The sequence below is a fragment of the Rhea americana genome, unplaced genomic scaffold (assembly GCF_003343005.1).
Source record: "Rhea americana isolate MKP2758 unplaced genomic scaffold, rheAme1 scaffold_162, whole genome shotgun sequence".
Classification (NCBI taxonomy): Eukaryota; Metazoa; Chordata; class Aves; order Rheiformes; family Rheidae; genus Rhea; species Rhea americana.
Window position 1 is genome coordinate 1,655,508 of NW_028185728.1, and position 24,721 is coordinate 1,680,228.

At 43.5% G+C, this 24,721-nt stretch overlaps 1 protein-coding gene across 1 annotated transcript in view; it reads right to left on the reverse strand.

The window, feature by feature from the left end:
- NOTCH2 (notch receptor 2) overlaps positions 1–24,721 on the reverse strand; it is an 86,581-nt gene continuing 61,860 nt past the window's right edge. Inside the window, exons 19-33 of the mRNA XM_085300280.1 lie at positions 22,309–22,462; positions 21,001–21,185; positions 20,028–20,160; positions 17,705–17,950; positions 15,568–15,680; positions 14,493–15,022; positions 13,355–13,702; positions 12,955–13,097; positions 11,869–12,079; positions 11,004–11,100; positions 10,405–10,573; positions 5,755–6,056; positions 5,264–5,411; positions 4,662–4,759; positions 1–3,767 (exon numbers count right to left, since the gene is read on the reverse strand). Of these exons, the coding sequence (XP_085156406.1) occupies positions 2,424–3,767; positions 4,662–4,759; positions 5,264–5,411; positions 5,755–6,056; positions 10,405–10,573; positions 11,004–11,100; positions 11,869–12,079; positions 12,955–13,097; positions 13,355–13,702; positions 14,493–15,022; positions 15,568–15,680; positions 17,705–17,950; positions 20,028–20,160; positions 21,001–21,185; positions 22,309–22,462 (4,221 nt within the window). The 3' untranslated portion in view covers positions 1–2,423. The remainder of the gene's footprint in view (positions 3,768–4,661; positions 4,760–5,263; positions 5,412–5,754; positions 6,057–10,404; positions 10,574–11,003; positions 11,101–11,868; positions 12,080–12,954; positions 13,098–13,354; positions 13,703–14,492; positions 15,023–15,567; positions 15,681–17,704; positions 17,951–20,027; positions 20,161–21,000; positions 21,186–22,308; positions 22,463–24,721) is intronic.

Genomic DNA, 24,721 nt, shown 5'->3' on the forward strand with positions numbered 1-24,721 from the left:
CTGGGCACATACTTTTTATTCGGGGGATAAAAATTGCTTATAGATTTTGCAGCAACTATTTTCATAAAAGACTTTTATAAAAAATGTAAAAATAAGCAAATATTTTCCATTATTAATATAGGAAAATGCTGCTGTGTGAATGGTTACTCTACGACTTACGAGATAAAATACCACCTTAAGGAGATATTATCTTTACAAGTAGTTAAAAAAAATAAAAATAAAAAAAAAAAAATAAGGCAGAGGGCCATCATATTAAGACACCAGGCACGAAACTGGCTTCATTCCACAGAGGGCACGCATCTTGTGAACGGCAGCCACACATATAAAAAGGCACTTGATTATTTGGGGCTAACAAGGAAAAGCCCTTTGTTTCTTTAGCACTGGTTTAGCAACACTTGATTATTTGCAGTGAAACATGTACCTGGACAGACCTCCCGGAGCGGAAATCTGAGTCAGTTGCATCTAAACTTCACAGTACACACTGCCGCCAGTGTGATGGGGAATGCTGTGTGCGTCATAAAAAGCAGTAACTTCAGAATAAAAACTTCAGCCCAAAAACACGGCCCCGGGAACCTGCTCCTCCTGAGGCCCTGCCTTCATGTACCATTGAGTCAAAAATCAAGGAAAAAAAAAAGTAGAAGGAAAAAAAAGAAAAAGCTTTACTCTTGACTTGATTAAGATGAAACGAAACATTGGAAGAAATACTGTACACGGTAGGATGCTAAATAACCACTGCTCAGAGGGGAGTGGCCTCCTCTGTCTTTTGGCAACAGTCGACAGCTCTCAGATCTCTTTGGAAAGCTCGTTTGCAGGGTTCCCCCAAGGAGGTAGAAGTAAACCATCCCTAGAAACGTACACTTCTACTTTTGACTTGTCCAGAGCCCTTCAGGGAAACGCTACTCTCGCAACAGAGATGCAGACAAAGGAGAAGCAGTGGCATTTTACCCAATGTCAGCAACAGCTGGTTTCCATAACTCCAAAAATACCAGGGGAGCGGCAGTACAAATGCCACCACTGTCCCACAGCGTACGTAAGGAATGGCACCACAGTCGGGAAGTCTTAACAACAGGCTGATAGCAAAGCACAGCCCCAAACCTGTTAACCAAGCTGTATTTGACAATGGCTTCTGAACTATTTGGTCTGCAACTTAACCCAGCTCCTGGTTTTAGATGTGCCGCCACCGCCTGAAGCTGGTTCAGGAGCCGGTGCTGCAGCTTCCCCTTTGGAAGGGGTGGAGCAGACAGCACTGTCCCAGGACCAGAGTGAAACAGCCGCTTTCAAAGGGCTGGTCMCCCTTCCACGAGACCGTGGGTTCATGACACAGAACGACACACAATGCAAACACACAACGACATCCTCAGCTTCTGTCRATAATACCATAGAGGCAGCACACGATACCTGCAGGGTAAGACACACAGCAACCCTCAGATGGAAGAGGGGTCAGTTCTGTGCAGTGATGCTGGGAATTTGTTTTATTAGGTTTTGAAACACTCATTCTGATCCCAAGAGTTTCCCAACAAGCCTGTTTTACTTCCAGGGCCTCTCTTCTGATAGGGGAGCAGACGAAGGCGGTCATAGACACATCTGGCATTACTGGGGCACAGGAAGGGTAGTGTGTCAGAATGGTCAGATGCGTCTCAGGGAAGACATACAGACAGGAGAGATGCATCTACAGGCCACTGCAGGGGGAAGACCAACTCAGACCAGTATTTTGAGGACAAAAACAGATGCAAGAGAAGACTCTACGGATATACAATGTCAGGATACTTGGGGTATGGGCAGTTAGAATGGTCACGGATATTAGTGGGTTTGTATAAGAAAAAGGCTCTTGAAGAGGGAAAGCTGAGGCTGTGTGACAGAAGGTGATGGCACCAGTCACTTGACCTGCAGGTGTTTTGGGAAGTCTGACTTGCTTGCTGAGCAAGAAGAGCCATGAAAAAGAGAAGTCTAGGAATGTGGGTGCAGCTCTGAGCTGAGTCAAGACACGGCAACTTGAGCTCAAGAAGAACTAGTAGAAGGTGCTTCAGAAAGAGGTTAGGTAGGTAACAAAATGCGTAACAAACATATAAAGCTGGTTTTGGCTAAATTTCTGGAGAAACGACCGTAAGATGCATAAGCTGAAGAGCTGTCTCCTCAAAGAAATGGTGGAACATACTTAAAAGCAGAATGGAGAATCCTGTGGAGGCAGCAATCACATCCTAGGTGCAAGGGACTTAGAAGTGACCCAACTGGTCTTCTCCATCACCAGCTTCTACAATTCTCTGTTTAGGAAAGCATAAAAGCCTATAGCAACCACAGTCCCTCCAACGAAAAGCATCCTGGGCTCATTAAGACTTTTGGATACTAAAATGGTTCTTCATTTCCATCTGGAAGACCTTCATCAGTTCTGGAGTCCGCTTTATAGGCTTCACTTTGGCCAGCCTTCAGGCATACACTTGCATGTTGTTCCGCTGCTGTTCAGACATGTGAGCAGCTGCAGGCCCGCGCTGGTTGTTACTGGGACTGGTTGCCACATCAGACCARTCAGAGGCAGAGTGTGGGGAAGAGCTTGACCACTGGTCTGGAGATTCAGGTGATGGAGTCAGGTATGGGTGCTCCCCTTGTAAGTGCCGGTTGTGGCTAGGAGTCCGTTCTGTGGCCGAGGAGTAGCAGCTGTGCTGTGATGGAGGCGTGGGGTACTTTCCCATCGAGCTCTGGAACTGGTGGTAGGCTGGGAGGATTGTCTGAGCCACCTGCCCATCCTGCTGAGGGATGGCAGCCATGGAGAACGAGGCGCTGGGCAGCTGAGCTAAATCTGGGATCTGGTACATGGAGCTAAGAGGACCAGACATGTTCTGAGCGCAGTTTGGTTGGGCCTGCTGTGGCAGTGCTTGCTGGTTTATGCCACCCTTGGGAACCAGCTGGAAAGTCATGATAGGTGGCAGAGACTCCCTTGACACTCCCAAGTGCTTTGCATCTGCTTGAACCAAGCCGCTCTGTTGAGAAACACTAGGGTGTGAATGCATCACCTGGGGCACCATGCCAAACATCTCATTGTACTGGGATTCATTCATTTCCATACGATTCATCCACTCGGTGGAAACATTGGCTGGCCGGAGTCTGCCAAGCCCACTGTTTGGAGGGGTGGCTCTGTGCTGTGAAAGCAGCTGGCTGACAGATGGGAGCACGGTGCCAGAACCACGTCCTAAGGGCTGCATCTCATGGAGGTTAGAGAAGGACATCGTGTGTGCGGCCTGCACTGACGAGGCAGTCAGCAGCGAGCTGGGGGACGAGTGTAACACCCCTGGTGACGGCATCACAGGAGAGGATGTTGGTTCAGACACAAAAGCATGGGGTGATTCTAGGGAATCAACTGGTGACAGGGTCACTGAGCTCTCTGAAAACTGCCCTTTGCTTTCGCTGAGGGACTTCTTCCTTCTCCTCTTCGCATCTTTGGTGAGGTTTGTGGGTATGATGCCCTTAGCATTCGGTTTTCGTGACTTCTTGCTTAATGAAGCATGCTTCAGATTGAGGAAGGATCTGTTTGGGCCACAGATGACTGGGGAGAGGGCAGAGTTCAGCATGGCGCCTGGGTGCCCCGCAGGGCTGTGCGCCACGTTGTACTCATTTAGAAGCTGCACTATGTCATGGTGCATCCGGTCCTGGGCCACATCCCGGGGCAGGCGATCCATGTGGTCCGTGATGTCTCGATTGGCAAAATGGTCCAGCAAGATCTTTGCTGCTTCAAAGCTGCCTTCCCGAGCGGCAAGGAAGAGTGGCGTCTCCTCCTGAAAGCAAAGGGAGGAGAAATTTCAGCAGCTTCGCTCGTATACTAGACTTAGAGGGAACCATATCACTATGAGGGGACTAACTTCGAGCTAACGCTCCTATTAGTCCTAACGTGGTGTATTGCTAGCTGCCTCCAAGAACACCCTGTTCCAGGAGATGATCTTTGAATAAGGCAGATTACAGGAGTAGTCTAGTGATTTYGTACACAACAGTGAAATATACAGGTTAAACTATCCCACCAGACACTGTTCTACCAKGGGTCCTTTGAGGAACTATAAAAACACCTGGTGCCTTTCTCCAATCACCTCTCACAAGGGAGAAGGCACAAAGGACTAAAACAGACCAGTGAAGAACCTGAGCTTGTGGGTAGTTCTGAAATCTCCTGAGGATCAGGTAATAATCAAAAAATGAGATCCCAAATAGAAGAAGAAAAAATGAGCATTAACATACAGCAAGAACTAAGAGCAATGAAATAACAGGTGGTCTGCACAGCACAGGCTTCCTCTCAAGCAGAGAAGTTACRTGGGAGTCTCTGGTAATGCAACAGAACGTGACTGCTGCTGCATCATCAGACCTGGCTCTCTGCTAAACAAAGAATTCAGCTGCTTGGCACTAGCAGCATTTCAGCCTAGTACTGACTGCTGATTGCATCCCTTTCTGCAACAAAAGCAGGGCAACACTGATGCCCAGGACCTCGYCAAATAAAAATGAGAATTGTTCTCCCACATCAAAAAAAATCATTCAGCAGCTAGAGAAAGTTCCAGTCATGATCTGGTTTTAGAAGGCCTGCACTGAACACTCAGTTTAGAAAATCTGAGCTAAGCTCACTTCCAACAGCAACGAGATCCTTTGAGTGAGAAATGACAGCCATGCTGAGCACACTTGTACTGTACCTTGTTATCCTGCATGTCTCTGTTGGCTCCATTTTTCAGCAGCACCAGCGTTGCTTCCACATTGTTGACAGCAGCAGCCCAGTGAAGAGCAGATTTACCTAAAGGGAAACCCAACAACTTCAGTAACAAGCTGAGGAGCTATTTTTTAAAGCACCAAGATGAACAACAGATCACACCTGTAGRAAAACTAAGGACCTGTAGTACAGTTCACAGTAGGGTATTTCCTGAAGCACATGCTTAGACTTTGGTAGCCATCATACTGTGACATATTCCTACATTCTCACAGTGCGATGGGACTCCAGCACAGGCTTTGGGATTTCATTAAATCACCTACCCCACAGCGTCATGTCTACAGCACAGAAGACCCTAGCATATCCAATCCTATATTTATCGTTTTCCCTGCCGGGATCATTCAACCAAACACAGCTTGCAGTGGTCTGCAGTCAATTACTACTGGACAGGCGCTTCCGCAGGAGACAACGCGTGCCGTGTTTGGCTACGTAACTTATGAGCAGCCTGCGCTCTGGAACAGCAGGAGTCCACCCCTCCTTGCTCACACCATGACAAACATCTGCCCAGTCTGGTACTTCATGCCACATTACCATGGTCATCCACTGCATTCACATCTGCCTGGCAATTAATTAGCTCAGCCACCATTCCTTCCACAGCCAACCGTGCAGCCAGAATTAACGGGGTTGTTCCATCATTCATCCGGGCATCCAAGTCTGTCACTCTGTTACGGATCAAGATCTGGACAACAAGGGAAGACAGAATTTTTTTCATACCTCTAAGGAGTGAGACTGAGGATTTACAACAAACTCAAGAGAAACTTTGTAATGAAACAGCAGCACGAGGACACAGATAATGGGTACAAGTGACACAGAAGCAAACAGACCTAATAAATATGTGTAAAATTATTTTTATGTACTGAGTTCCTTAAGCTACGAATACCTGAGGAAACCCAATACAGTTTCAATTAGCCACTGCACTGTGCAAGGCACAAGCAGGGCTGCAAGTGAACAGAGCACAACCTGGGAAGGCTCAGATGTTTCAGAGTACTATGATTCTAAAAAGGGTTGCTTAATTGCCATACCTGAAAGACACCCTGTGCATCAGCAGCTACAGCTGCATGCAGAGGAGTCCGTCCCATGTTGTCCCGTGCATTAGCATCTGCACCAGCATCCAGCAAACGTTTTGCAGCATCTGCTCTTGAGTAACGGGCTGCTAAGTGCAATGCCATCTCCCCAGTACGGTCCGTTTGGGCTTGCAGATTGGCACCTTGATAGATCAGATCTGTTATTATATTTGCTGAGGAATCTTCTGCATCCTCATCATCCTCACTAATATCAGAGCTGCCCACACGTAGAGATGCCAACATAAGCGGAGTACATCCATCTGCAAAGGAAGAGATGTTATCATAGTAACCTGCCAGYGAGAGCAAGGAAAGGAAGCCCTCACACAGTACATCCTCTGCCATTAAGCACTGACAGCTAAAGACAAACACTCTAGTSATGTCAACTCAGAACTGTTCCCTTTGTCTTAAATCCCAACAGAACTAGTGGCCTGTTTTCCTTCCAAGCAGGACGTTAACAGTTACTGCAACCACAACAGAATAATTTATGTGGATGTCCTGATAATGTACTAAGGAAAAGAACCAATTTATAGAGAAAAATTATTGGTGGCARCTATTTAGTAAACAGTAACCTGAAGAGAAATGCARCAGAAGTCTTCATATCTGTTACACYTCTATATCTTCATTAGAAGGGCACTGAAGCTGTGAAAAATTTAACTTTAATTCAAATTTCAATTTTATTCATGTGCATACCAGCAGCATCCTACACGTGCACAATGCTTTGTTCCCCATGCACCCCTCCWTCACAACACTAACTGCTCACTGCTACAAATCTCTGAAAGTCTTCCTACAGTTTAGGTCTTCTGGAAGATGCCAGGCTCATCTCTCTCCACAATTCTCCATGATGGGCTCACACTGATGGGATATTCACAAAGGCTAACTTCAGGCTAGGATGGTTCATCCCCCTAGGATCAATCCACTGTCACTGAAAGATRGACAGACTCCAGGCACCTTCTAATTTAACTTAGCTCCCCTGGGAGAACCTCCCTCTCTCTTTACTGATCACAGAGGGTGGTCTAGGAAGACCAGTTCACTCTGCTTAAATTTCCTCCTTGTTAATATCCCCCTTGACATAGCGCAATTGAAGCTTAAAAACATCTCCACTGATTTTCAGTGACCAATCAGATGCCATGGGCTTGAATTTCAGCGCACCCTGAACTTTATAGCATCACTAGTTCCTAAAATCACAGACTCTGACTGTAATCTAATGCTTGCTTACTGATTTTACTACTTCACCCTGTACACATCATCCTAGACACCCAAAAAGCAAGTGGGACCCAGAGGGGAGCGTGAGTGGAACATTTTGCCCTAAGAGATTTGCTGCGTACCCTACAGGAGCTCTGCAAAAGTGAACYCAAATTCTGCTTCTCCAGTGTGGCTCGCCAGCAGTGACCCAAGCCAATCTTTCAGCAACTGCCTGCTTTATTCCATGTACAAGCAGGGGACTTGCTGTACCCTACAGACAACAGCTTCCCTGCATACACAACTCTCAGTCTACAGTACACAGTCTGTACTGAATGAGCCCTGCAGAAAGTAGCACAATGTGATCACAGAATTAGGATTTTGTGTGTATAAAAAAAAAGTGGTATTCACCTAATAAATGTAATACAGAGAACAAACACCCTTCCCTTCTTCCCTCATTCCCCCTCCTTTTTTTTTTTTTTTAATCACCATGCTTTTCTGACTTTTTTTAGTACAATTCCAAAAGTTTTAGGAAACTCTAAAAATCTGTAGTTCTACCACAGGGAACCCGCAGAGATCAAGGCTGCAGCTTTCAGACCCGCAGCACAGAGCCAGCAGAATGCATGCTCCTCCTAGTGGCTCAACAGCAAAGGACACACACGCTTCCACCAAACAACCTTCTCCAGATTTGCTGGACAGCAGAGAAGGGTTGGCACAGAGGTCTGGGTTCAATTCCAAGATCCAGTCATGTCTATAGACACTCTTGCCTGTTGTCCAAGGCTACACCTCCTTTTGTGCTTCTCCTTCCCACTGCTGGCTCCACTTTCTTGTCCCAAATGAATACTTCTCAGTATTCAAGTCAGGCTGTGGTCTCCTTCACACTCCTCCCCCAAAAAAGAGTGGAGAGATGGAGCAGACAGAGGAGCCTTCCTTCTCTCTAGTACCACAATCCTGGGAAAAGCTCTTGCAGGAAAGGTCTTGATCAATCACTGCAGTAGTCCTGGACAGACTATAGGGCTGCTCTGTGRGACACATGGCTATAGCATACATAAAATTCTTCGAAAAAATAACTGCCACCCACCAACAAGTCTCACAGGTATGTGCTTCTCAGAGCCTTCTAAGTCAGCCACATAGGGATAGTTTCATGAGGTTAGCAAAAAAGCACATCCAGCTAGAGTGTCTCGATTGAATGGGTCTTGGAGTATTAGAGAAAAGCCAWAGACACAATGGCTTTCTTCCTCCTTCAAGTTTGTTCTCTGAAATAGCTGGAAAAGAATTCAAAAGGATCCAGCTGGAGGCAGACACACAGCATGGAAAATTCCAGTCTGAACCACTAAAGTTTAAGCAACTAAAAAAAGAGGGCCGTATAATAGGGACAGTTAATCAGTTTTAATTAKAGGTGGTGTTACCAGCTATGCTTATAATTGCATTACCCTGGTTACACACTCACAATAACTCCACTGAAAAGAATGTCCTCACCACTCTGGGGGACACAGAGAAAGAACAGCTTGGTGAGGCAAAGGTGAAGGCAGCATTGTACAAAAACTCTTSTGTTTGCTATCTTCCAAGAAAAAGGCCCCCTGAGTAGATGTAAAACTTACACCAAGATGGCAAGATGGTAAAGCCTAAAAGTTCACCTGATAGATACAACTGAAGGACTGTATACARGGTAAAAAAGAAAGAAAAGTGCTGCCTTCCCACTCCCCCCTCCAAAAAAGTTGTGATGTGGAGAACCCACTAGAGAAGTCTCTGTGCAGTACTTTGATAAGAGACTGGCCCTCCTGGATCCCCGCCCCTAACCTGGAGAGGGCAGAGAAGGTGCTGGATTAAGACTGGGAACAGCCCCCTGGTATACCAAGGCACTTTGACTTACCTCTGCTCTCCAGAAAGAGAGCTCTACTCTTCTATCGACCACCTGGACACGTGGCCGGGATCCAAATCACCTAACTTCAGACAACTACAACCCAGACACCTCAGCTGCGACAATCAGCCTAGACTCCTTCCTAATGTGGGGCAGTGAGGCATTGCTAAAGCATAAGTTATCTAATCTATAGAATTTCTACTTGAGACAGAGATGAACTACATGTCAGAATTACCTATTCCATCCTTGTGCCTGTGAAGGAGGAAGATGGCCAGCTCAGACAAATGTCAACATTTACTCTTATGAATTCTGCCCCTCCTTACTAATTCACTTCTCCAACTCTACTCTGAGTCTTTAAATAATTTCTTTCTCCGAAAATAATGCAGCAGCTTGCTTCTGATGCTGTGGAAGGGGATAGCTTACAGCAGCTTGCTGCAAATTTCACAGCTGCATCTGAATAGCAGGAAAACAAATGATAGATCAATCTTATTCATTGCTGTTGCAGAACTATGTTTTAAGAAGATGCAAAAAAAAGGCATTCTGAAGATTTAAAAACATTGCTGCCTACACTTGGAAAGCTTTTACCCTAGCCGCACAAGAAGAAGCTTCAACAAGGAAAAGAAAAGACTTAGATTTGATTTAGGTTCTCACACTCATTACACTGAAATCCCTCCTTCCCTGCGCTTTGCATTTAGGAGTGCTAATGGGTCAGAGAGCAGAAAAGACAATAAGCTCTTCTGATCCTGATCAAATTCTTAGACAAATCCCTTCCCTTAGGAAGGCAGAAATCATGTAGTTACCAAATGGTCTATGCGGTCCCTTACCACATCACACAGCTTGCTTACACATGCAGCAAAATACTTCTACTACAGGTAGTCAATTGAGATAGAGAGAGAGAGAGCGCATGCAAGTGCAAGTGCATGTGTGGGTGTGTGTGTTATGGAAAAATTTCCTTCCTTTCAACAGTTTATTGAATCCACAAGTTGAGGATATAAATCAATGAACAGAAGAACATTAAAAAGTTTGCTGCACTGCTRCTCTTTGTTCCAGCACAGACAATCTTACACAGTGCTAACCATATTATCTGCCACAAGTCTCTTGTTCAGGAAAAGGCCATCTTTGCTCCCACCCCAGACAAAACAYTTGCTAGAAGTTTAAAGAATAAAGTCTGCTAAGTTGCCCCGCAGCAGCTGGCATAAATCTCAGCAGTGAATGAACTGGATAAGTTGATAGTTTCCAGCACAACTGTGTATTCYAAATTTCTGCTACAACAGCATTCTGACCACATCTTTAGGCAAGCATTGTCCTGCAGGAGATCACAAACGACTTCAGTTAGTTCCTACTACTGTGTGACAAGTGAACTCTCTTCTTCCTATGATATTCCTCATGTTTCAGACCATGATCCAATCTCCCCAGCTTTCTTTCTGGGACTGTACACAAGCTTTCCTCTAAGCACTGTAAAACTTCTACTGTTATTCCTGCATTTCCCAAATCAGCTTTAAACATTATCAGTCTCAGCTGCTAGAGACATGGGAGGCTTGGGGTGGCTGGCAGCACACAGTACTGACCTGGCCCTCTGACATTGACATCCAGAACGTCCACTTCTTGATCTGCTTGAGGTGGTGTAAGGGCTAGTGATGTGCTTCCACAGATATCTGCTGCTTCCAAGTGCTGCTGTGTCCACTGGCGCTGATCTACCTGTTCATCACCTTCCGGGAGCAAAGCCTGATCCTCAGCCTGAGCACATGAAGAAAGAAGTTGCTTCAGAGCAAGCGGCCAAAGACACTGTAAGTTCTCACATTTTCATTCTCTTTTCTTAAGCTAATGAAGGCCTCCATTTACCTCTGCTTGGCACTCTGAACTTTTACATTCCTACCACACATGATTAAGCTTGAGCTGCAAGATACCACACTACTGTTAGTCTTCTCTTCCTTTTGGTACAGTGGGGCCTGGTAAAAAGGAGACAYGGGAACGGAAGCTACCCACTTTCTCTACTGGCCTGGAGTGGTTACACTAACCTGCAGATTTGCTCAGATATCTTTAGTTACATCTAACACCTGAGCAATGAGAGGTTTTGAGCAAGGGGCACACTTTGGAAGTTAATGCAGCTGTTTTCCTTGCTAGCTAAAAGCAGTCTCAGTGGTAAGTAYGCAAGACAACTTCTTACCTTTGCTCTCTTTGGCTGAGGTCCACCATCACCTGCCCAGTGTTCAGCYGGTCCAGAATCCGTCAGGTTACCCTCTGGTATCTGCACTGATAGATTTCTAACAAAGGAGAGCACATCACTTTGCAGGCTGACCAGGTGCTACTATCACTATTCACACTAGTCTGCAGAGACCAGAGATGGGCTACAGCCAGTATGGTAGTTTGCAGAGAGACCAAGAAGTTAGAAAGGAACAACTAAAATTTCAACTGAAACAAATGCCACACAACTGCTGCATGACAACAAGCATAACACAGATTAGTGGCACCCAACCATTCAGCTATAGCATTGAGCTTCTGTAGTTTCTAATCGCAAATATCAACCACGGCACCAGAAGGCTGGGTCCTGACACCCACAACACGCTTGAAGACGACAGACAAGCTCAGCAAACAATCACAACTGTCACACCGTCATACTGATTGGAGACGCTGCCGTTCCAGGCAACACAAGAAGCACAAACCAGATTGCACATATCTCACTACCAGAGCTCCTTTATGGGCTATAAAATGAACTATATGTGCAATTAGGTGCCTGGTTTTATTGGTAATGATGTGTTACCCAGATGTCTGCAAAGTGTAAACCCAGGCCTTCTGTCTCTGAAAGCATGCACTGCATTAGCTGCATTAAAAACATTGAGTATTACAGTCATTTAAAATTCCTCTGTCCAATGTGAAAGAAATTTGGAGAGAGAGAGAGAATAACAGTGTAGTTTAAAAGGCAGCTTTCGCTATGGAGTTAAGTGTCTTTAATGTAAGATTTGTAAACCATGTTCTTTAAATCCTACAACATGCTAGTAAACAGGGGATTAGTGTTCCAAACGCAGACTTACTTGAGTCCGACTGCATCTTCCCCAACTGGCTCTCTACGCTTGTGATTACTAGGATCTCGGCGCAGAATAAAGCCCTCTGGGAGCCACAGTGAACCATGTTTGCGTTTACGCTTTGCCATCATCACGCCCAAGAGAAGGATTAAGAGGATGATCAAAGCTGCCACAGCAAGCAGGTAAAGCAACTGGGTCTTCGGTGGTAACAAGGGTTCACCTAAAAATCCAAATCACAATGAAGTGAGATTAATGAAGTTGAGACAACAATCTCCAATCTACACCYGCTCTTTTCTCACTTAGGGTTTTCCCCATGGAGGTAGCATATTGTTTCTACATAGTGATGCCTTTAGAAAAAAGGCTTGGAAGCTTAGGCTGTGTTGCAACTGTCCTGAGAATACTTCTTGTCTTTTCAGCTTCCACTGATACTGTTTCTCAGATAGTATTTTTTTTTTTTCAGAGTACATGGCTGTTGAACTGAAGATTTTATTTTTTCAAGAGCATGGTTGACTGAAGACAGTCACCCTGGAACAATGTGGGAAGATCTGATCTGCATAAAGATTTGACTGAGCCTCCTCTACTCAGAATCTAGTGATGCTACCAATCCAGTATGAAACAGCAGCAGAGCCTCAGACTGAGGCAGTGGGGGAGAAAAATCAAAAGCAATACATAGCACCAGAGGAAGACATATCTGGAAGACTGAGGCACATCCCCCTCTTTCTTTCTCTTTAATGGCACCTCTTTCCTTTAGTTCATGGCTTCATGAACACATGAATTGTTCTTAGGACAGACAAGATGACTGTAGTGTGTGATACACCACAGCGGCATGTGGGAGATACGGTTTCTACATGCATTAAAATGATTAGGTTCCAAACTAATATGACCTACCATATTAACGAAGCAGGAAAAGTCCTCCCAGAAAAAGCATACTGCACATGCATGCTTTTATTACTGGGGATGAATAAATTATCTCCCAGAAATCATACTGAACAGTGAGACACAKGAAGATGATCAATAATCTGAGCATGCATTTTGTATGCTCAAGGTTACCATCTGCCTCCCTGTACAAGACATTTTCCTTTTGAGATCACTTACTTTGGACAGACACAAAGGGATAGGGCAACATGCCCTTGATGGCCTGAGCAGCTAAGAGAGCTGCAGCAGCTTCTGTATTCTGAAAGCACTGCTCTGAATCCTCAGCACACTGACGGTTGTCAATCTCCAGGAACACCCTGGTGCTGCAACAACACAGTAACAGGGCACAAAGTCAGCAGCATGAAAAGAAGTTTTTTGCCCAAAGGATTGCTAAGCTAAATTGTGGCCTTTTAGGTTAACCTTTCCACTACAGCACTGAATTTGGCAGTCTCAATGGTTTTAACTTCCCCACAGCAAAACAGACAGGCTACAGCTCTAGATGGTGCAGAGCACCCACACACCTAACAAGCAAAACCTATCAGCATAACAAGGCCRGAGAAAGGCAACGGCATCCACTCACCCAATGACCTCTTGCTCCAGTTCTCTATGCTTGCGAACGATCACGAGGGATCGCCGACTCCGCACTGCTGATTTCTCACCATAGTACGGGAAGACCATGGGGTTTCCCTGGGAGTCCAGCTTGATTCTCAGGTTGGTGTGGAGGAGAGTTCCTAAAGTGCGCAAGAAGCTGCGGACATCGCCCAGCAGCTCATCAGGGGGCATCAACACCACAATGATCAGCGTTCCCTCTGCTAGTTTCTCAGCTTTGTCACCGGCACAGTCCAGGCCGTCCCAGCCACACTCCTCACTATTACAGCCCTGGTCGCAGCGTCCATCTGCATAGTGATCGGCGCAATACTTGTCATACCTAGAACAATCAAAGGGTTACAGTTAGTACACAGGATACACACATTCTGTATAGCACACCTGCAATCCAGGGGCCAGCAGRTTAGTATACAAGGCCTTACATCTCTTTTTAATTGTTCTCTGAGAACACTTGTGTTCAGCACACAAGGAAAAAAGATGCAACCCCAGGAGGCAGATTGTGAACTGGCAGGGTGGACAYAGGAAGCGCAGAACATCCACCGCAGTTCTGGTAACGGTGGAAGAGAACTGTTGATTGTATTTACTGAGATGAAGCAGTAAGGCCTCCTGTCTCATCAAGGGACAAACATCAGAGCAAAGCTGTAGTATTTATCGTGAATGATTGAAGAGTACGTAGCATCATGACAAAAAGGCAGGAACACACATTCTGGGGTATGAAATATACCTGGGACAAAGATATAGGTATTGCAGCTGTGAAGAGAATCCAGGATGGGAAGCAGCACTATCAAAATCTAGCACGAGGTGAAACACCTTATWTTCACATTTCCATAGAAAACAACAGAGATTCATCAAGCAGGTCAGCTACTATTACTCAGGGTGTCATCTTAGCTCATAACATACAAATTCCAGAACTTTTTTCCAAAAATAGATGAAAAGTACACAAAAAGAAAAGGAAACTGCTTGATACTCAACTTTTAGCAAAACCATGGATCAGCATCAGAAAACAAAGRAGGAGAGAGGAGAAACAGCCATGAAGCATACAAGCTATCGAAMGCATTAGCAGGAGACATATTAGTGACACAAAGAAAACAGTTTTCAGCATCCAGTCTTACTTGCATATCTTGTTATTTTGCTGACATTCAAAGTTGTCAAACAGGCATTCGGGTGTGTTGCAGAAGTCATCACACTGTCCATTGAAAAGCATCCAACAGCGCAGCGAAGAGGAGCAGTTGGCCCAAGGATCTTCCATTGTCAAGGAACAGTCGCCTCCGTCCCACTGGCAGGCATGAGTGTTACAGTCTTCATCGCAGTAGCCATCCTTCGCCTTTTCCGCGCATTGGGAATCCAAACATCCTAGAGGCTCTTGGCTGGGATGTATGAGCTGTTCACACTGGCTGCCTTGGGCATGCTCAGGGCATTGACAGTAATAGTAAGGAGGCTGAGAACGAGGGTGGCAGCTCCCACCATTCTGGCAGGGGGCACTGGCACAACCGCTGTTTGTCTGGCATTCCTCTCCCGCAGACAGCTTGGGGCAGTAGCACCGGGGACCGGACGATGTCTGGATGCACTGCTCCCCCTTCTTGCATTTTACTTGCCCACAAGTACTGTGGCTGCTGAACTCACATTTTGACCCAGAATAACCCTAAGAGGAAGAAAAAAACAAAAAATAGGCTCACAAACTTATTCTTCAGTGCTTTGAGGGTCAGAGGCAAGACATCACGTGCAAATCCTTTCTCCACAGTAATTCTTCTAGTCTCATTGTAGGAGCATGTCATGCTTTTCTGAGTCTAGCCTCAGGGATAAACTAGGACCTTACAAGGCTCTGTTACCTTTTAGAAAGGGCTTAGAAGAGCCTTTAACAAGGGGAATCTTGTAGTAAGAACAGAGAGCATAGGAGAGCAAAAAGCCTGGTGAATATTTAATACTAGCTTTATGACAAAAATCAGCTATGCTGCCTCAAAAGCAAAGCTGTTTCAGGTAGCAACAGCCAATACCATTCTCCTAGGGCACCTGGAACCTTGGGGTTTCCCAGCTAAGTAGATAACCTAAAKGATGTGGGAACGGAGGGCCCAAGGACACAGCTGTGCCGTCAGTACAGAAAATAAATCCTTTACCTACAGTGGGCCAGCGAAACTAATGTCACTGTAGCTAGAGCAAGCTAACCAAATTTCAGAATAAAGCACTTACCGGAGGACACTGGCAGATGAACCCATCTGGCATATTGCTGGCAACAGCACAGCTACCTCCATTCTGACAAGGCTTCCGGGGACACACGTCTATTACACTCTCACAGTGACGACCTGAGATGTAGACATATGGGGAGAAAAGAGCAGAGCAATGTCTGTATGTACCAAAAAGCCATCACAAAACAAAACACTGATTAGCAGCCCATGAGCCAAAAGTTTCAGTGAGGCCTTCTCCTCAGAAGAGGCTGGACACACCTCTTCAGATAGCGTATGCTGTCTAAGTAGCAGCCTTTTCCTGGACATGAGGAAGGCCCAACACCCAGGACTCATGAGGAGCATCTGGAGACACCTCACTTCATCTGCCTCTTCAAGGACCTGTGTGACCCAGCGCTAGGACAGAATTTGTTGCTGTCACCAAGGCATCCAGAACAGTGGCTAAAGGTGCTGTACCACATGTGTGTTTGCTATGATTTCTGTGCCTTTTGGGAGGTTCTCAATGAATCCAAAGACAAATCTCTCTCTAATCATGAATGAACAACCCTCAGTTTCTGGCAAGGAGGTAACTGAGACRAGGAACACACCTAGTATTAACTAGTGCTGGAAGTAATGCAGGCGCCACATGATAGATAGAAGAGACAAAGATGACCAGACATAACATGAGTAAATAGGACAAGCAAGCAGAGCCTCCTCAGGCTCTGTTATACAGAGAGGTCTTACTGCTCTAACTAGCATTTGCAGCAGCACACAACGGCAGCCCTCCCTGGTGCCAGAGTTTAAAAAGATGACAATGGCCTAAGCACGACATGGACCCCCTAGGAACAAATTAAAAGAAGCTTCTACACATGTGGCCAAGACTGACTGCTCACAAACAGGAGCAGACAGGGTAGGATGGCCCAAGGAGTCCTGGCACCCTATCAATCACAAACCATACCAAAGGCAGCCTTTCTCCATCCAGGCAGCGGGTCAATGTGGAATGTGCAGAAGAGGAGCAGCTAGAGGAAGAAGCAGGCTCCCCCTGTTCCTCCAAAGGAGCAGCAGGTCTGTACTCCCCACGCTGCAAGTTCTAGCAAACCTCCTGTGAGCCAGGAGCAATATGAGGCATAACTCATAAAAGCAAGCTTAACAGACAGGCTTAAATAGAAACCTATCTAACATTTAGCATCAGTGTCCCACTACCTATCTTGGCTACAATTCCCCCATACATTGCTGTTTTAGAAACTTCTTGTGTCAGTTATTCTAGGTAATGTTCAAACACTACCACGTGTATTCTTCAGGAACACTATGTTCTTGTGATTTCTTTGCTTCCAACAACCACAAATTTAGTGAATAATCTCAGCACCTTTAAATTTGAAAGAAAAAAAGTAAAAAGTACTGGTAAAGCATGCACAAAAGGCCACTGGTCAGCAGGAAAAGTGAAGGGTTTTAATGGAAGAAAAGAGAATATATAAGTTAAATGGACTTGTATACTCAAAGCTGAAAGTTAAAACACATCTGGAGACTATTAGCCCAAACTTATACTCAGTGGGAGGGAGAAAGCAGAATAGTGGTAATAYTGACAAAGAAGAGATCTAGAGGGAGTGAGGCATAAGTTTGTGCAGAAAGAAATTTTTGAAGATTTGTGATTCAAAGTTGGACTATGGAAGGATCACATCACTAAGCTAGGAATGTAAAGTCTGTCTACGCATAGACTATTCCATCCTGACCACATCACCAATACAAGGCAGAAAGAGAGTGAGGGGTAGAAAAAGAGGCCAAAAGCTGATTATGGATACCGTGAGACTGAGAGAAAATTCATATGCTGCTTTGCAGAAGGAAAAGCTTTGGAGAAGCTGACACGTGAACAGTTTCCCTTCCAATATTAGGAATGAGAAATTATGAAGGAGAAGAAAATACTAGGAAAAAAATAATCCTGGCAGCCAGATGTCCCTGGAGATTGCTTTGTCTGAGACAACTCTGGAAGATCCATTTCTTAAAAGCTCTAAAGAAAAAGACTGGTTTGAAAACTATGACATGGTGCAAGGAAACAATTAGGTATTGTAAAGGAAAAAGGACTAGATAATATGATTCCTAGAAAGTGAAAGAAAGATCATTTTTCTTGATATCACTGAGAAATTGGAAGTATATTTATAGATACTCACCAGTGAAAGCACTACGACAGATGCATGTGTAGTCGTTTATCAGCTGAACACAGTCCAGACTTCCACGAGGGCTACAAGGGTTAGAGAGGCATTCATTGATATCCCCTTCGCAACGCTTGCCTGCGAAGCCTGGGAGACAAACACAGCTATAGCCCCCGATCTGGTCAATGCACTGTCCTCCATTGAAACAACGGGGTACTCCTGAATCTGAAACACAGTCATCGACATTCTCCTCACAGAAGCGGCCTGTCAAAACAGTAAAAAGAGCAATCTGAGGATATGGTGTCGTGGCCTCCTTTCCTGTATTGATCAACAAGTTTTAAGATTGCTCCACTCACAGCCCTAGATGCAAACAGGTAAAGATCCCAATATAATTCAATCCATACCCACTGCACTCACTCAACCTCAGACTGGACCTAGGGAGCACGTGTTTCAGATCCAGCCTGTTCTCAGTGGTATGTTGCACTGGTATTAGCAGCTTTCATTCCTGACTTACTTTAAGGGCATAATTAAAAACACAAAAACCAAAGCGAAACAAGATGCACTGGATTTACTCCTGTGACTGAATTCAGCCACCAGCCTTGCGCTGTCCCTTGCAAGGCTGTAAACTTCCCACTATTCATTTAATTTGGCAGTAACACTGAAACTCTGCAAAGGGCATTGGAATCAACATCATTAAAACGAGAAACAACAAACCAACAGAAAAACAACTGTGATAAAACACAGATTCCTAGCCAGCATACCACTTCAGCAGTTTGACCCGTGGGGGCATACAGCAAACTCTCCACGCTGCTAGGGACGGCAGCTTCCCCCCTCTCCCCGCAGGGTGCCCGGTCAAGAGAAAATGTCTGTTACCGGCTCTGCTGTAGCCACACAGCAAAACAGATAAAGAGGGTGCAGAGAGGGCAAGCTGGGCAAGGAGCTTTGCTTGTTAACGCAGCTGACCTATCTCGAGCAGATAAAACCATGCACCTAAACATAAAGGATGTCTATAGTGTCACTGGTAAAGGATTGATTTCAAACTGAGCCAGGGACAAAAGTTAACTCTTGATATCATAAGCAGTGAAATCGCTCTCTTCTAATTCTTTTCATAAAAWTTTTTTTTTAAAAAAGCAAGTGACTCATCACAACAATTACAGATRGAAGAACTAAAAGAAGTACTTTCAGAACTTCAAAGATTCTTCAAAAGGAGGAGGAATGCTTTAGCACATTACAGATAYCCTGGCAATGCAGAAACTGGTACGTAAATATGTACTTTGAGATAGGGACGCTAGAAGCAAATATTTTTTAATTGGAATACCAAATTAAAAACAATATGTGGAACTGCTCTCACAATGACTTACAAAGAAATAAACACACAGACTGCAAGTATGCTGGCAGCCACTGTAAAGTAAATGCATCATAATGCATGTGCAGGAGGCAAACATTTTCAATGATTTTATGATCTTATCTTTCTCAGAATACAAAACAAGAATCTACTTCTACCTAACATGCACTTAGCCTCAGCTGAAGACTTTTTTTTTTTTAAATGAGATGTCACACTTTAGAAAGAAAAACTAAGTTTAGAGGAATGGTAAAAATGGTAAAAATCTTTAACCGATTTGAGAAATAAATCTGAGAAAAAAAATCAAATTAGAAAGCACTTGGTGAAGGGTTAAAGCATCTGACCTGTGCTCTCTGTGCAATCCTCAGTATTTGCAAATGTAGAAGGCAGGGCATCAGGTCAGATATAACAGGGAAACGGCAGGTTAGGTTTCAAAAATTTTTTTTATTTTTTTTTAAAAAAAAAAGTCAACAGTTCAGATTTTCTGGAATAAAATAAGCTAGCCTAGAGGCACAGAATTCCTCCACAGAAGACTCCAGGACAGAGGACAATAGAGGCTCAAAATTTAAACTAGTAAAGGACACTGAAAATTAAGCAAGAATTACGCAAGTTTCCTGTATGGCTAACAGCATCTTAGCTAAAAGGAAACTTGAATTTACTGTCACAAAACTGACAGGGTTGGGAGTGATCTTAATGGATCATCTAGTCCATCCCCATTATCAGAGATGATCGTTTGCTACAGGCATTGTCCTGATCTATTCCTTAAAAAGAAATGAGCAAAATATACATATATATGTGTGTGTGTGTGTGTGTGTGTGTGTGTGTGTATATATATATATATATATATATATATAAATATCTGTCTCAAGGAATTCAGTGCACTTTGGGAACATTCTTCACAGGAAATAATGTATTCTCTGTAGAATTTGTGGCATGAAACCAGTTATTAGAGAGGGAAATTCACTCTTGTAATAGTCACTTAATTGCCGAGTTTCATACCCCGAGTTCCTGGCGGACAGGAGCACTTGAAATGATTGACAAGGTCTATACATGTTCCTCCATTCTGGCAGGGCTGAAACTGGCACTCATCCACTTCATATTCACAGTTGACACCCTGGTATCCAGGCACACACTACCGGAATAAAAATAAGTGTGAATAATCTTCACATAACAAATACATTAGCACCAACTGAGAAAGGCTAACACAGAGGAAAAGAATCCTCCATGGGACAGATTTTACCTTCCTTTATAGCTGTACAACCGTAAGTGATTTCAAGGGCTGCACAGACAGACAGCATAAGCACCCAAGTTAACCGTGTGCATATTCAACTACACAGTGAATGTCTGAAATTGAGTGACTTTATTCCTATAAAATATGACAATCAAATCCTAGAACTCTTTAGCACAGAGCTCACTGTAGAAATTTTGACTTAAGTTTTACATGAAATTCATCTTTTTCTTCTGAGCACATGCTCCCAAGCTATTCTACCATTTTCAAAAGCCTAGAAAGGTCTGGCTGCCATAACCTCTTGGTCCACACTGCCCTGTGCATCAGCTGTAGGAATCAGACTGCAACAGAAAGAATCTCCCACCATAAGAGGCAAGAGATAATTCACCCACCCAAGTAAAGGGAATACAATATTCTTTTGTATTAAAATATATGTATAGTGCATTAAATCATATCTCAGATAAGAAATCTCTTCAGTTAAGAACTCCATCTCCAAGGAGCATGGAATTCAAATGACTACCAACCTTATGCCTTACAAACACACTTCTAATTCAATCTTAAAAGTCTTTCAGGAGCACTGCTTCTGCCACAGACAAATTATAAATTATTCCCAGGCGTAGATCGCTTTTTTCTCTAGTTGAATCTATTTTACTACTTGCATGTATTTCTAATTTCTTCTGATTCCTCTTCATTACAATCCTCTTAAGTATTTAGAGCTCTTTCTACTAAACCACTGTGCATTACCTCACACTGGTAACCACCCAGGTGATCCCGGCAGGTAGCTCCGTTCTGGCATGGGTTGGAGTTGCATTCATCCAGCTGCTCCTCACAGTAACTGCCKGTGTAACCCACTCTGCACTGACACCAGTGCGTGTTTCCAACATCGAGGCAATGGCCAGAGTGTTGACACAGCTGGTCTACTGTGACTCCTAAAACAAAGTTCAGTAAAGCAAGCAAACAGGTGAAACATACTTGCCATCAGTGTTGATATTTCAGCCAGAAATAAGTATGGCCAGACCCAATGAGCGGAAACTATTTATCTGAAGAATGAATAGTTATTAGCTGCTCCTTAAATTACAAAAAGACAGAACCACTACTGGCTTCCATCTCATTTGGACTATCATCAATACTAGCATGAACTATTTGYACTACCGTACTATTTTACCACTGACTGGTGAATATACATCTCCAAAGTGTAACTGTGACAGTACAAAGATTCAACTCTGTTATCTAGAATGTTTGCAAAACCTATTGCAAATCATAGAATGGTAAGGTTGGAGGGGACCTCCGGAGATCATCTAGTSCAACCCTCAGCATAGCCCKTACGGGGATTGAACCCACGACCTTGGAATTAGCAGCATCMTGCTCTAACCAACTGAGTTAAACCTGCCCCCAGATCCTATTCCTTTGGCACTGAATCCGTTTGTTTAGATTTCCTGACTTGAACAGCATGACACTGCCCATCAGCCGGGGCTCCAATACGACTTCCAGGAAGATTCACTTCCAAAACTTGTTTTTTTTTTTTTTTTAAAAAAAAACAATATTTGAAATAGGAAATTACTACTGTAGAGGCCCACAGTATTAGCTTTAGCCAGATAAAGGATTTGGTAGCTAGTATTCTCTGACAACATGCTTAAAAAGATAAGAAGTTACCACATAATTTTCACGTACAAGGACAACATATCTTAAACCTGGTCTGCCTGGGATTTATTATAAAGGCATAAAAACAGCAGATGTATTTTATAAAAAGGCAATCCATGTAGTACAGTATTACTGAAACTGAGACTTTAGAAAATACTCAAATTTTCTTTTCTAATATTTTTATGATAAGAATTAGCTTCTTATGTCAGGAAGAATCAAGAGAGATTGACTCCCAATATAATCTTGGATAGATTTTTCTAGCTTCAATGTGATTGTGAAAGACTTCCAAGAGGCCAAGCTCTCTGGGATTTCCAGTGCATGCTGTGTATACAGGGGCACGAGGAAAAGAGGAATGGATTAATAATGTTCTGGGAAATGCTTTTAGTTGAAGCACCAGAGAACCTTATTTACCCCTTTGTGATGCTGCCACCTGGCAGGAGACATTGGGCACGTCACAGTAAGCACCAGTCCAGCCGGATGGACAGAGGCATCGAGTCTGGGCTGCATTCTGGACACATGTGCCTTTATTCTTACAGGGAGAGTTGCTGCACAGATCCATAAGTGTCTGGAGAGAAAAAAAAATTCAAAACACTACACATAACAAGAGCTGCTGGAAACATTATCACCACACAAGTTCAAGAAACACAAAAAGGAAAACAGGCTCTGCAGAACGGGTTGCATATGGCATTGGAAAGAAGGGGAGAAGGACTTCCCTAGGGTAAGCTAAGTRCTTCACTGACAGACTCAAGAGCTCATGTCTAGGAGAGGGCAAATCTAAAGAGAAGTAAGCCTCAGATGGCAGCATCATTTCAAGAACAAGATTATCTCCACACTTTACTATGCAGAGGGATCTTTAGTTGGCTAGGTTTGAGGAAAAATCAGTTTTATCTCAGACTAAGCTTTTATCTTCACAGTTAGCAGGAGGCTTCCAGATATCAACAACAGATGCTCCCTTCTCCCAAATTCCCTCCAACTTCACCACTTTTTGAGGACGACAGATGTGTTGCACCTTTTGATCTTTGTTCTTCCCTTTTATCATTAGCTCACCATACCTGCTTTTGGCTCCATTTGCTCTAGTACGTTTTCTCTGAATTCTTCCATCTTCTGAGATTCAATTAAAATCTCACAACTATTTTATAAACTGAAGATGGGCCAGAGTATACTTCAYTTCTTGATTCTTTATGTAAAGACAAACAGTATCTAGACAAAAACTAGAATTCTCATAGTATATCATCATATGAAAGTGGAGTGAGGATTCAGAATAACTATCTGACCTAATATGAATCAGCCACTAACCATCGTTTTGTTTTTGACCATTTAGTCTCCAAAGTAATATAGCTATCTGATTGACTTCAACTTGACCTGAGGGAAGGATGAAGATTTAAAGAGAGCAGAACTGAATTTTGGCTGTAAATGCAACTTCACCTGCAGAAAGTTCTGCTTTTTAGAAGCAAGCTGTCTCCCCATAAAGATTAAAGAAGAAAAAAAAATCTGTGCTTCCACATGCAACTAAGAAACTTGAAATTAAGTTTTATCACATGCATTTGATTGTGAAGAAGGAAAACACTGAGCCTCTTGCTTCCGCATTTGTAATGAGTAGCTGGCTGTTTTACATGCAAATTCCATAATATGAATCATTGTTCAATTCTCTTCTGCTTATTTAGCTTTGCTAATTAGGTCAAGCAAGTTTTCTACTAAGACAAGAACTGCAGTGTAGCTGTAACCTATAAATCACTCCAATACAGCTTTCAGTAGTATCTATAAGTTCACTTTCCCTGTACAAAACGAGTAACACACTATGATCAAGCTTCTCTCTGAATGTAATGCAAGCAGACTCTCTCAGAATCCACAACATTTAGTCTGGGGAACATTAATCCTTTTCTCAAGTAATAACAAAGCAAATATAACAGAGGAGGAACAACTGAACTTCACAGTACTTTATGATCTCTCTCAGTGCTAGTTCTCCCAGTGAGATTGAATTAGTGTGTCCAGAATACATAATTAGGGTAGCAGAGGGGCTGTGTCTTTATAATTCATTACTTTGCATTTACTTCCTCCATTAGCAATACCTAGAAGCAAGAACTGACAATTTCAGTGTCTAGCACTATTCTTCTAGAAAAGCATCCCCAGTTCCCAGGTAAAACACTTCCTCTAACACTCACTGTGTTACACAGACATATTAGTGTGAAAGACAATTGCAAAAACCTTATGAAGCCATAGTGCTTTCCAGTAGTTTAAGACATTCATAGATTTCTTTGTAAAACATCGCAGCAGTCAGTCAGACTGCTTAAAGAAGGAAGCTAATGTCAGTACTTACTGTTCCAAACCTAGATATAGTCTCAAATCATTCTTGCTGTTTTGGTAACCACAAAATTTTAAAAGAAAATTAAAAACAAATGTAAAATGAAATCAGCATTCTGCTTCCACTGTGATATGCCAAGTTTCACAGTTTAAATTTAGCTATTTCTATGCTTAGAACTGAGTAYCAAGGCTGAAATCAGATGTATCAATTTTAAAAAGGAAACTGGAACACTGTCAAGACATTTTCCCATTTATCTCATAGCTCAACTCTTACAATTTCCTTGTATTTGTAGCAAATGATCAAATTCACATGAATCTTGAACGAGCACTAGTCAGTCATTTATGAGTTGGGTTTGCAACTCCTATGCTTACTGTGGAAAGCCATAAACACCTGAACTGAAGCCTATGAGTAAGGCTAGAGTATTTTACTGAAGTTGTGAACAGGRTGATTGCTTCAGTTACTGCCTCCACACTTTGTCTCTGATCCAGATACGGTTACCCTAATTACCATGACTGGCTCTTT